The 13,099-nt window shown below is 35.1% G+C and overlaps 1 protein-coding gene across 6 annotated transcripts in view; it reads right to left on the bottom strand.

Moving 5' to 3' along the window:
• Positions 1-10,203, bottom strand: part of Rim2 (replication in mitochondria 2) — a 430,077-nt gene extending 419,874 nt beyond the window's left edge. For 2 of the 6 annotated variants that reach the window (XM_089595619.1, XM_089595617.1), the window contains exon 1: positions 9,603-10,202. In XM_089595619.1, coding sequence (XP_089451745.1) covers positions 9,603-9,646 — 44 coding nt within the window. In that variant the 5' untranslated portion in view covers positions 9,647-10,202. Of the gene's footprint in view, positions 1-9,602 lie in introns of all 6 variants that reach the window. The other 4 variants (XM_089595615.1, XM_089595616.1, XM_089595618.1 and 1 more) reach the window with 4 other exon arrangements.
• Positions 10,204-13,099: the final 2,896 nt, after the last annotated feature.

Raw genomic sequence — 13,099 nt, 5'->3', positions numbered from 1 at the left:
GTAAATCAATCAATCAATTATTATCAGTATCGGTATTTAATGTGTGTGTATATATTTATATATATATATGTATATATATATATATATATATATATATATATATATATATATAAAACTTTATTTTTTAGTTTAAGTGAGCATCACGTTTGAATAAAATCACACTTGTATCAATTACATAATCATTTTCTTCAGGTCCTGTTACATTTATATCGAATAATTTGTATGCATATATGAGTGCACCAGGTAATTTTATCGGCTTTGCTTTATTTGAAAGGTATTAGCGCACTAAAAAAGTTGATGAAGCCCGTCTGAAGGATCAGTGTATTATTTTCAAATTTGACGAGAAAAAGTTTTATAAGTAAGAAAACTTTATACAAATTATACTAAAACTGTTAAAAGATTGGATCAAAGTTATCGATACCTAAATTTATAATTCAAAATTTATTCTTTTGAAAAACAAAAAAATCATTTACAAACTATTGTGCTAAATGAATGCTATGTGTGCGCTTACACTTATAGCCTGTAAATTGTACGTCAGCTATTATTAATGCATAATTAATTTCAATTATCTTTCGGTTCCAATTGATTGTTAGCACTTAAAATTCTATTGAACTTCTTTTGTAAAAATCAACAACCGCTTAAAGGAGTAGGAAATGATGGAATTGTTATATGTTATTGCTCATGTCACCTGTATAATGTGCATTTTTAGTCATTGTTATGTTGTATATTTTTTTAATTGTTATTTAGATTAGAGGCCAATGATTTTATGAATTTTAATTCAGCCAATTTCATAAAAAAAAGCATTTTTACCATCGATTCAGGTAGAGATTATTGATATTTTAAAAAAATACAATGTGCCAAATACTGTTATTGACGAAATTTTAGCACGCCCAAATTCTTACGAAAGTGTTTTTGAACAAGTGGATACTGAATCAAAAAGAATCAAAATTTTAAAAAGTTGTGGTTTGTTTGAATTTGAACTGTTTGAGATCGGAAAAACTTTTTTAAAAAAATGCGTTCAAAACTCCGTAAAATATATATCTGAAAGCTTACAAGCAGTACATGTTCCACTTCGGAATTCCCTTAAATTTTTTTTACAAATACCAAATCTAATGAATCAAATAGAAAATCATATCAATGAATTAAAACAGGAAACTTTCGTGATCTCAAACATTATGCAAGGAAAATTATGGCTTAAAAAATATGCTAAAAAATTTCAAAATGACATTGTCTTACCACTATACGTATATTATGATGACCTAGAGGTAGGAAACCCCCTGGGGTCCCACGCTGGCACCAATAAATTTGGTGTCATTTATGCTCTAATAGCATGCCTCCCACCGCACATTGCATCTCGTTTAAATAGCATTTTATTTGCAGGTTTAGTTTCTGTTGAAGATAAAAAAAAATGCAATAATGCTTCGGTGTTTAAAAAGATTATTGAAGAACTTAATTTTTTGAAACTTGAAGGTATAGAGATTGATGTTGATGGTTCCAAAAAAAAGTTAAATTTCAATTAATTTTACTCTTAGGTGATAATCTCGGCCTTAATAACATACTTGGCTTTACAGAATCCTTTACTGCTTAATCATTTTGCCGTATTTGCAAAGCTACATCGGCAGAAACTGCATTATTAACGAATGAAGATAGAACGCAACTGAGAAATCATATAAATTATGAAAAAGATCTGGCAGAAGACAATGCATCTAGTACTGGGGTAAAAGAGACGTGCACTTTCCATGATGTGATGGACTATAATATTTTTGAAAATATTAGCGTCGACATGATGCATGACTTTTACGAGGGTATTTGTAAATATGTCCTTCGAGCAATTTTTAATAAGCATATATACGAAGAGATACTATATTCGTTAGATATGTTAAACAGTAAAATTCAAACGTTTGATTTCGGAAAAAAGACAAACAAGCCCTCACTCATTGCTTTTAACAGGTTAAAAGGTAAATTAAGTTTAAAAATGTCGGCTGCAGAAATGCTTAACCTTATTCATTTTTTAGGGCTGATTATAGGAGACATGATACCTGAAAATAACGAATATTGGGAGATGTTCAAAGTACTCAGAAAAACAAATGACATATTTCTATCACCCCGCATTGTTTCATCCGATATTTCAGATTAACGAGAGTTCATCAGACAGTTAAACGATAAATACATAAAGCTTATTGGTCCTCTTAAACCCAAGTTCCATTTTCTTACCCACTACCCATGTGTTTTGGAAAAAAATGGTCCGTGTATCCATTACTGGACAATGAGGCTTGAGTCTTATAACCATCGAATCAAAGCTAATGCTTGTTCATTACAACATTGCTGATTACACCCCTTATACTTAAATTGTGAGAAGTGGTCGAGGCTTAGTTAATTAGTTAAAAGGTCTGGGTAGGGAAACTCTTCCACTGCGACTTGTTCCGTGGGGTTGCCTTGATGAATGTATCAGCCAATCGTGTAAGTCGACAAGACAAGGATAGATGGGATCATCATTATATATAAGTATATATATATATATGCATTATATTAAATTACGTGATAACTTTTTGCTTCTGCATAGTGAAAGCTTTGTGTATTTTTATAGAAAATATTATTTTTGAGTATTTATTGTTGTTTTCTATTATATAAATTGCAAGTATTTAAAATTATCACGAAATTCACGGGAAAATAACGTATTACATTGAAGAATAATTGTATAGGTGTAAGGGTTTAAATATAGATTGACTCATCTCAAGATTCAATCGGCTGATTTGGATTGAAAATGGCTTTTTTCTGTATAATCAGATGCTTATTTTCTTCGATTTGAAAATCAATTTATTGAAAGTAAATTTTTTAGATCTAAAGGTAAATGATAGACTTACAGTAACTTCCTACCACTATATAGCATACATTTGAAATGGATTTATAAAGTTGCCTGATTCAACATAATAATAAAGAGATAGTGTAACATGGGATAGGGGTTCTTGTAAAGATAGAAAAAACATTGTTAAACAAAATTTACTGTTGTACATATAGGTAAAATTCTTCATTGTTGAATCACCCACAAAATACAGGAATCTTATTCGTTTTTCATTCGACTTCAATTTTTTGAAGCTTCTTATACTCTTTCAAAAATTTTTTATACTCTTTCAAAGTGACATTATATTAAATTTTCCGAATAGTACAAAAAGTTTTTAAAAATTCCAATTGAATAAGAAATTTAAAAAATTTCTGTCTTTTCTAAGTGCGATAGTAAAATTTAGAATTATACATGATTGCAAATAAGTAAATTTTATAGTATTTTTTTTTATCGTTAAAATTACTACATTTCGTACTACACTGTATATTGATTATTCTATTATAACAGACAGCTACATTTATAATTAGTGGTAGAGAGACATCTCAAGTGTTTAATATACAATTTAACGTATATGTTGTGTACACCAAAATTTGGCAGAATGTGTGTATGAATATTTTATGACACATATCTTTTTTCTTAGTATCAGGATTTTCTTTACTTATCTTAATTTGACAACAAATTAAGTATTTTTTATAAAAACAAAATAATCAAATCATAAACTTATAATAATTCAGTATGATTCAAACGTATGTTATATTTACATATGTGCGAATTTCACGTGGACAGTTTGGTTGTTTTCTCGCACCAAATTAGTCCGGGTCGTAATCTGGAATTCGTGGGAGAAATTATTTGGATAGGATTTTTTGCGTGATCTTACGCAAAATGATCACCTAAAAACGAATTTGCATGTTGCCAGGCTTTAAAGTTGTAGGAAAAATGTTTAAACAAAATTTTTTAAACAAATTAAAAATATTGTTTATTTTGCCCTGGAAAAAATTTTTTTAGCTTTTTTGGACAATTCTAAACAAAAAAGATGTCTTGCAAATTTTCTCTAAAATCAATACTTTTCGAGATATTAATTGTACAAAGTTTAAAAAACCGTGAAAATCGCCACTTTCAAGTATGAAAAACAACAATAAAAATTAAAAATTTTGATGTTGCCCAAGTTCTCAAATATTCTTCAAACATCCCTTGACAAAGTCCTAAGGTATTTCCGGATGTTATTTTATTGAAAACCCTTCATTTTTAATTTACAATTAAGCGTGTGAAGGCTTAACTTAAAATAATTTTTTTAATTTAAATACATGTATGTTTATACAGCAACAGTTAGGTTAACCTCATTTTTCATCAATATGAAAGATTGTATAATTGGGTGATAGGCGCTTGTGTTATTAATTATTAATTATTTATTCAACAGAGTAGTCAGTAAGCGCCCCAGGTTATTGGGTGATAGGCCCTTGCGTTAACAATTAATATTTTATTATTTAGCAAAGCAACCAGTAAGCACCCCGGGTCATTGGATGATAGGCGCTTGTGTTATTAATATTTTATTATTTAACACAGCGACCAGAAAGCGCCCCAGGTCTTTGGGTGATAGGCACTTGTGTTAATAATTAATATTTTATTATTTAGCAAAGCAACCAGTAAGCGCCCCACGTCATTGAGTGATAGGCGCTTGTGTTATTAATGTTACAATTTTTATTTTCTCGCGTTGTGGGTACCATCTTCGGCAATGCTTCTTTACTGCTGACTGCTCGGCGGAACATTCTCCCTAGATCGTATAGCTATATATACGATCTAGGGAAAAAGTTCCGATATTGAATCTGCCTAACCCAACGCTAAGCAAGGCATTGTAACCGTTCCGGTCGGGACTGTAGCGTCACCATTGTTCTCTACAAAGATATTAGGATAGAGCACGCTAGAACGCTATAAGCCAAATCATGCGATATGCGCAAAGAGAGAGAAGGCTGCCAGGGAGTCCCCTTGTGTCCCTGTCTAAGACAGCGATGGGATATAGTTCCGGCCAGATTTGAGAATTCTCTAGGACCCAACCTCTCTGACGTGGGAAATCACTAGATCAAAAAAAAATTAGTACCAAAGGTGACGCGCGAGATTCAAATAAGGTCCAATAACACAAGCATCCATCACCTGATGACCCGGGGCGCTTACTGGCCACTCTTTTAAATAAATAATTATTAATAAATAACACAAGCGCCTATCACCTATTGACCCGGGGCGCCTACTGGCCACTCTTTTAAATAAATAATTATAATTAACACAAGCGCCTATCACCCAATGACCCGGGGCGCTTACTGGCCACTCTGTTAAATAAATAATTATTAATAAATAACACAAGCGCCTATCACCTAATGACCCGGGGCGCTTACTGTCCACTCTGTTAAATAAATAATTATTAGTAAATAACACAAGCGCCTATCACCTGATGACCCAGGGCGCTTACTGGCAACTCTGTTACATAAATAATTATTAGTAAATAACACAAGCGCCTATCACCTGATGACCCAGGGCGCTTACTGGCCACTCTTTTAAATAAACAATTATTAATAAATAACACAAGCGCCTATCACCTGATGACCCGGGGCGCTTACTGGCCACTCTTTTAAATAAACAATTATTAATAAATAACACAAGCGCCTATCACCTGATGACCCAGGGCGCTTACTGGCCACTCTTTTTAATAAACAATTATTAATAAATAACACAAGCGCCTATCACCTAATAACCCGGGGTGCTTACTGGCCACTCTTTTAAATAAATAATTATTAGTAACACAAGCGCCTATCACCTGATGACCCGGGGCGCTTACTGGCCACTCTTTTAAATAAATAATTATTAATAAATAACACAAGCGCCTATCACCTATTGACCCGGGGCGCCTACTGGCCACTCTTTTAAATAAATAATTAATAATAACACAAGCGCCTATCACCCAATGACCCGGGGCGCTTACTGGCCACTCTGTTAAATAAATAATTATTAATAAATAACACAAGCGCCTATCACTTAATGACCCGGGGCGCTTACTGTCCACTCTGTTAAATAAATAATTATTAATAAATAACACAAGCGCCTATCACTTAATGACCCGGGGCGCTTACTGTCCACTCTGTTAAATAAATAATTATTAATAAATAACACAAGCGCCTATCACCTGATGACCCAGGGCGCTTCCTGGCAAAACTGTTAAATAAATAATTATTAATAAAAAATAACACAAGCGCCTATCACCGTATTACCTGGGGCGCTAATTGCAAATCTAGTAAATAAATAATTATTCATAAGTATGTCAAGCACCTCCTTCCTGAGGATCCAGGACACTTGTTTGCAACACTATTAAATGATAAAAAGTTGATCGATAACATATTAATTATATCACAATTTTGATTGCCTATCTAGTACGACAAAGATCTTTTTAATTGGCGCTCTTGTAATTACTTGATAATTTATTATTCAATAGTAGCTAGTAAGCGCCCCGGGTCATTAGGTGATAGGCGCTTGTGTTATTATTAATTGATTATTTAACAGAGTGGCCAGTAAGCGCCCCGGGTCATTGGGTTATAGGCGCTTGTGTTATTTATTATTAATTGTTTATTTAAAAGAGGGGCCAGTAAGCGCCCTGGGTCATCAGGTGATAGGCGCTTGTGTTATTTTTTAATAATTATTTATTTAACAGAGTGGCCAGTAAGCGCCCCGGGTCATTGGGTGATAGGCGCTTGTGTTATTAATAATTATTTATTTAAAAGAGTGGCCAGTAGGCGCCCCGGGTCAATAGGTGATAGGCGCTTGTGTTATTTATTAATAATTATTTATTTAAAAGAGTGGCCAGTAAGCGCCCCGGGTCATCAGGTGATGGATGCTTGTGTTATTGGACCTTATTTGAATCTCGCGCGTCACCTTTGGTACTAATTTTTTTTTGATCTAGTGATCTCCCACGTCAGAGAGGTTGGGTCCTAGAGAATTCCCAAATCTGGCCGGAACTATATCCCATCGCTGGTCTAAGAAGTGTACAGAACGAAAAGAATCAATACGCATGCGTTTATTAGTCAAGGATACTGAGAAACTCACTGGCAGCCTTCTCTCTCGCTCCGCATTTAGGATCCACTTATAGGCTAGCAAACTCCTGGCATGCACTATTCTAATATCTCTATGGGTGCGTTCCGCAAGCTCCAGTAGTTAATCTTCAAATATCTCGGTATCCTAGATGATATTCAAGTGTAAAGGCTAAAGTATGACATGTTTTCTCTCTCACACTAATAAGATACCTACACCTACACATTATCTAAATATTTAAGGTGGTTCTTCACCTAACCCATTTACTTAAACTTACAGGGAAACTTGGAGGGATTGTTATTAAAGTTATAAGGCATCTTCTCTTAAAATTTCAAGTCCCTTTATCAGGCAAATTTTTGAAAACAAGTCAGTCAAAAAATGCACTTTTAACATGTATTCTTATGTAGTTTACTTTTCCATACTACGATAACATGTAATATCTCATAAAGTAGACTTAAGATCGTAATAGAAAAAGTTTGTAGTGAAAGAAGAACTTTTCAGCTTTCTAATAATATAACAAAAGTTTGGGCTAATCAGGGAAATAGTATACGATATTTAATCGTAAACGAAATGTCTGCCGTGTAAACTGCGGCAACGTCTGCTTGAGTAGGAGCGTACATGCCATTTTCAGAACCTTGCGTCAAAAAAAAATTTTTTTATAACTCTTACTCTGACTTTATTAGCATGTTTATTTGTATGTCAATGCAATGATATTACAGTCAAGTGCCAGTACAACATATTTTATGTTCCAAATAATACGTTAATCGAAAATTAGAAAACCACAGGGTCCCGTGTCGCTTTGATACGGCACCATAGTGAAGAACCACCTTAAATTAAACGGCCAGTGCTTACTCCTATGGCTACTCTCTCATTGCTCTTCTCATAGACCAAGAGCTGATGCTGAAGAGCGAAGGGTGGTCAAAATTTCAACCAGCCGCAACTTACACCAATGGGTAGAAAATAAAAAGTTGTCACCAGAAGTGCTATTTGCGGCAAAATTAGAATGCATTTTGTACCCGAAAAACGACCTTCAAAAAAATAGACCCCTACCCAATCTTATCTCTAATAATCATCTAAGAAAATAGATGATGCATTGTAGATAAGAATACAATATCTATATTTTTGGAGGACGATTTTCGGGAACGAGATGCATTCTAATCTTGCCTCAAATAGCGCTTCCAAAAGACAACTTTTTATTTTGCATCCATTGCTGTAAGTTGCGGTTGGTTAATAAAAAAGGCCATATGGCACGACTATAATTACCATATAACTCCTGACCAGAAAGAGATATGATCGAAATATTTCGGATCTGCATGAATCACAAGCTTCCCCAATTCTGGTACGAGTGGCGGCTGGATACAATTTTGGGCCACCCTTGGGCCTCAGCTCTTGGTCTAGTACATCTTTATGGAAATAAGTGATGCCGCTGCCGTGCCACCTACGGCACTGTAGCAGCCTCTATTTTTTTCAGTAAACCATTGAAGAGGTGTATGCGAAATAAACTTGTCAACACTTTTTGTACTATAATGCAGTTTGTTTTGGCTGCTTTTATTTTTAATTGTCTACAGATCTAATTTACCAGGTACCAGATACATAACTAGAAATATACTTTATAATTCAGAAGATCAATGACTGGTTTATGTATCTAATTAATATAAGGTAGTTCAACATATACATGGAAGTACCTTAAAAACGTGTAAATTTGAGATCTATGATTAATAAGTACGCATTCAACCCGTGTGCAAAATATTGGCATAGGTGGCCGCTGAAAATTAAAACAAAAGAAAACACATTTTAAGCAAGCATCTTTTACACGGTTTCCTTTGTAAACTGGACTTTATCCACTTTAAGTTGTATAATAACTTACACAAGTCACCTTACACATAAACAAAAAACCAGTGGCATATTGAGATAACGCTCTTTCAATAAAACATAAGACAGACATAGGTTGCTGCAGATTTGATTCAGATATTTTCTTTTGAAGTAGACACAATAACTGTAAAGATTAAAGCGTCATCTGCAAATTTTGACAGACAGGATATAGGAGTCGAGTACAGGTTAGCTGTACTCATAATGTTTTCACAGTGAAGTTTTTAGCTTCTGTTAGCGAATAACTTGGAAAAAACTATTAGCTTCATAAAGATTGACTAAAAAGAGTAGATTTGTATGCACTGTAAATGTATTAGTATCAATGAAAATGTTAGCAAAATAAGCACCAACCTTATTATTCTATGATTCAGCTGTGTGTACACGTAAGTGTGTTTTGCTTGTCGTTAGATATTTCGGTATCCTAATATCCAATTTAAATATACAGGATGCAGGAAAACTTTTTACTTCTGTTTTTGTGGAGAATACATAGTATAATAATATTGCTTCCTTTTCTCTGCCTTTCAAGTGTCATTTGCCTTAATACTATTATGCATATAAAAGAATTGAATAACTATATGATTGTTCAAGCTTGCTAACCACCTATTTACTGACATACATAGAGTAGCCTGGTCCCTTGCCATTGCTTTTGTCATCACCTGATGATACCCTGAATGTCCCAATTGAAAATATGACCAACAAGAAAATATGCTGCTTCAGTACATACTCAAAAAAGGGACATAAGAGCAGCTGATGCAAAGGAAGTTGTAAAATACATGTATGTAATATTTAATCATGACTCAAAAGTACATTATAGACTTACCCTCCGGCAACAAGGTGTATGATAGTGTCTCGCTGCTGCGACATTTTGCCTCAAAGACAAAACTACAACCGCTACACCCTCTTGAAATAGTTGAGCCCTTCCACTTTTGCCTTGAATTATTTATCTTTACAGAGAGTACGATAAGGATCTTAAAATCTATAAAGAAGGAAGTTACACACTTAGTTTTAAGAGAGCGATATTACATGAGACTCTCTTATTAGAGATACTCGTTGACACAGCACACTACTCTTGTAAATTAACTAAATACCACGGCACCGATGGGGTAGTTGATTAGAGATGTACTTCACTGTACACATCTTCATAAGGAGTCGTGTGAGCGAACTCGGAGAACGGTCACTCGTCTGCTTCGTTTTGGGTATGCATCAAACACGTTCACATTGCCAACTGTTTACATGATCGCGGTTACAATCTTGGCCAGAAACAATCAGCAGAAATAATAGGGTATAGTCAGAGAATATAGAATATATACAAGAGTATACAGAATAAGAGTATACTCTTCATGCATAGAAGGATAGAAGGCCAGATCGACCGTTTTCGCGTCCGCAGTATTTTCTCTTTCTATTTTAGTTATGCCTCCGATAAAGCAGGCAGCGTTAGTGTCGGGGGGCCAGTGGGCAACCAGAACCAGGTAACTTACGGAGCTATTCACAGCGTTGGGTTAGGCGGATTCAATATCGAAACCATAGAGGTATAAGAATAGAGGGGAAAAGCGCTATACTAGCCCATTAGCGGCAGCGACAGCATAACTAAGTGTAACGGGGCATCTGTCCTTGTTGCCAAAGCCACGTTATTGGCTACTTCTTCGTCCTGAATCCTACAGTGGATTCAATCTCATGTATGACTCGACCAATAACATAACTGCCAGATAAAGACAGATGCCCCGTTACGTAGCGAATTCTGCTGTCGCATTTCACGCCCCCTTGTCTCCTCTATTCTTATACCTCTATGATCGAAACTTTTTCCCTAGATCGTATATATAGCTATACAATCTAGGAAGAATGTTCCGTCGAGCAGACAACTCAGCAGTGAAGGGGCATTGCCAAAGACACGCGAAAATTCAAAATTGTAATATTAATAACACAAGTGCCTATCACCCAATGACCCGGGGCGCTAACTGGCAGCTTTATTAAATGAATAATTATTAAAATAACACAAGCGCTTATCACTCAGTGACTTCGAGCGCTTACTGGCAACTCTGTTAAATAAATAATTATTAATAACACAAGCGCCTATCACCCAATGACCCAGAGCGCTTACTGGCCACTCTTTTAAATAAATAATTATTAAAATAACACAAGCGCCTATCACCTCATGACCCGGCGCGCTTACTGACAACTCTTTTAAATAATTAATTATTAAAATAACACAAGCGCCTATCACCTAATGACCCGGAGCACTTACTGGCCACTCTTTTAAATAAATAATTATTAATAAATAACACAAACGCCTATCACCTCATGACACGGGGCACTTACTGGCCACTCTTTTAAATAATTAATTATTAAAATAACACAAGCACCTATCACCTAATGACCCGGAGCACTTACTGGCCACTCTTTTAAATAAATAATTATTAAAATAACACAAGCGCTTATCACTCAGTGACTTCGAGCGCTTACTGGCAACTCTGTTAAATAAATAATTATTAATAACACGAGCGCCTATCACCCAATGATCCGGAGCGCTTACTGGCCACTCTTTTAAATAAACAATTATTAAAATAACACAAGCGCCTATCACCTCATGACCCGGGGCGCTTACTGACAACTCTGTTAAATAAATAATTATTAATAAATAACACAAGCGCCTATCACCTCATGACACGGGGCACTTACTGGCCACTCTTTTAAATAAATAATTATTAAAATAACACAAGCGCTTATCACTCAGTGACTTCGAGCGCTTACTGGCAACTCTGTTAAATAAATAATTATTAATAACACGAGCGCCTATCACCCAATGATCCGGAGCGCTTACTGGCCACTCTTTTAAATAAACAATTATTAAAATAACACAAGCGCCTATCACCTAATGACCCGGAGCACTTACTGGCCACTTTTTTAAATAAATAATTATTAAAATAACACAAGCGCTTATCACTCAGTGACTTCAAGCGCTTACTGGCAACTCTGTTGAATAAATAATTATTAATAACACGAACGCCTATCACCCAATGACCCGGAGCGCTTACTGGCCACTCTTTTAAATAAATAATTATTAAAATAACACAAGCGCCTATCACCTCATGACACGGGGCACTTACTGGCCACTTTTTTAAATAATTAATTATTAAAATAACACAAGCGCCTATCACCTAATGACCCGGAGCACTTACTGGCCACTCTTTTGAATAAATAATTATTAATAAATAACACAAGCGCCTATCACCTCATGACACGGGGCACTTACTGGCCACTCTTTTAAATAAATAATCATTAAAATAACACAAGCGCCTATCACCTCATGACCTGGGGCGCTTACTGACAATTCTGTTAAATAAATAATTATTAATAAATAACACAAGCGCCTATCACCGTATAACCTGGGGCGCTAATTGCAAATCTAATAAATAAATAATTATTAATGAATATGTCAAGCACCTTTTTCCTGATGATCCAGGACACTTATTTGCAACACTATTAAATAATAAAAAGTTGATCGATAACATATGTAAACATATCACAATTATGATTGCCTATCTAGTACGACAAAGATCTTTTTAAATGGCGCTCTTATAATTTCTTGATAATTTATTATTCAATAGTAGCCAGTAAGCGCCCCGGGTCATAAGGTGATAGGCGCTTGTGTTATTTTAATAATTAATTATTTAAAAGAGTGGCCAGTAAGTGCCCCGGGTCATTAGGTGATAGGCGCTTGTGTTATTTTACTAATTAATTATTTAAAAGAGTGGCCAGTAAGTGCCCCGGGTCATTAGGTGATAGGCGCTTGTGTTATTAATAATTATTCATTTAAAAGAGTGGCCAGTAAGCGCCCCGGGTCATTGGGTGATAGGCGCTTGTGTTATTAATAATTATTTATTTAACAGAGTTGCCAGTAAGCGCTCGAAGTCACTGAGTGATAAGCACTTGTGTTATTTTAATAATTATTTATTTAAAAGAGTGGCCAGTAAGCGCCCCGGGTCATTGGGTGATAGGCGCTTGTGTTATTAATAATTATTCTTTGAATAGAGTTGCCAGTTAGCGCCCCGGGTCATTGGGTGATAGGCACTTGTGTTATTAATATTACAATTTTGAATTTTCGCGTGTCTTTGGCAATGCCCCTTCACTGCTGAGTTGTCTGCTCGACGGAACATTCTCCCTAGATCGTAATTGAATCCGCCTAACCCAACGCTGGCTATTCACATAGACATTTTTTGCTTATTCCATTGTGAACGTTCATATTAAAAAGTTTCACTGTTCCGCTAAACTCAAATTGAGTGAACAGATCTATGCTGTGTTCTCTGTCAACATATTAGG

Source organism: Copidosoma floridanum, unplaced genomic scaffold (assembly GCF_036245765.1).
Source record: "Copidosoma floridanum isolate Cflo_tuat_1 unplaced genomic scaffold, Cflo_Japanese_pri ptg000026l, whole genome shotgun sequence".
Classification (NCBI taxonomy): domain Eukaryota; kingdom Metazoa; phylum Arthropoda; class Insecta; order Hymenoptera; family Encyrtidae; genus Copidosoma; species Copidosoma floridanum.
The sequence above is the reverse complement of the archived record's forward strand: the minus strand, read 5'-3'. Positions and strand labels throughout refer to the sequence as shown.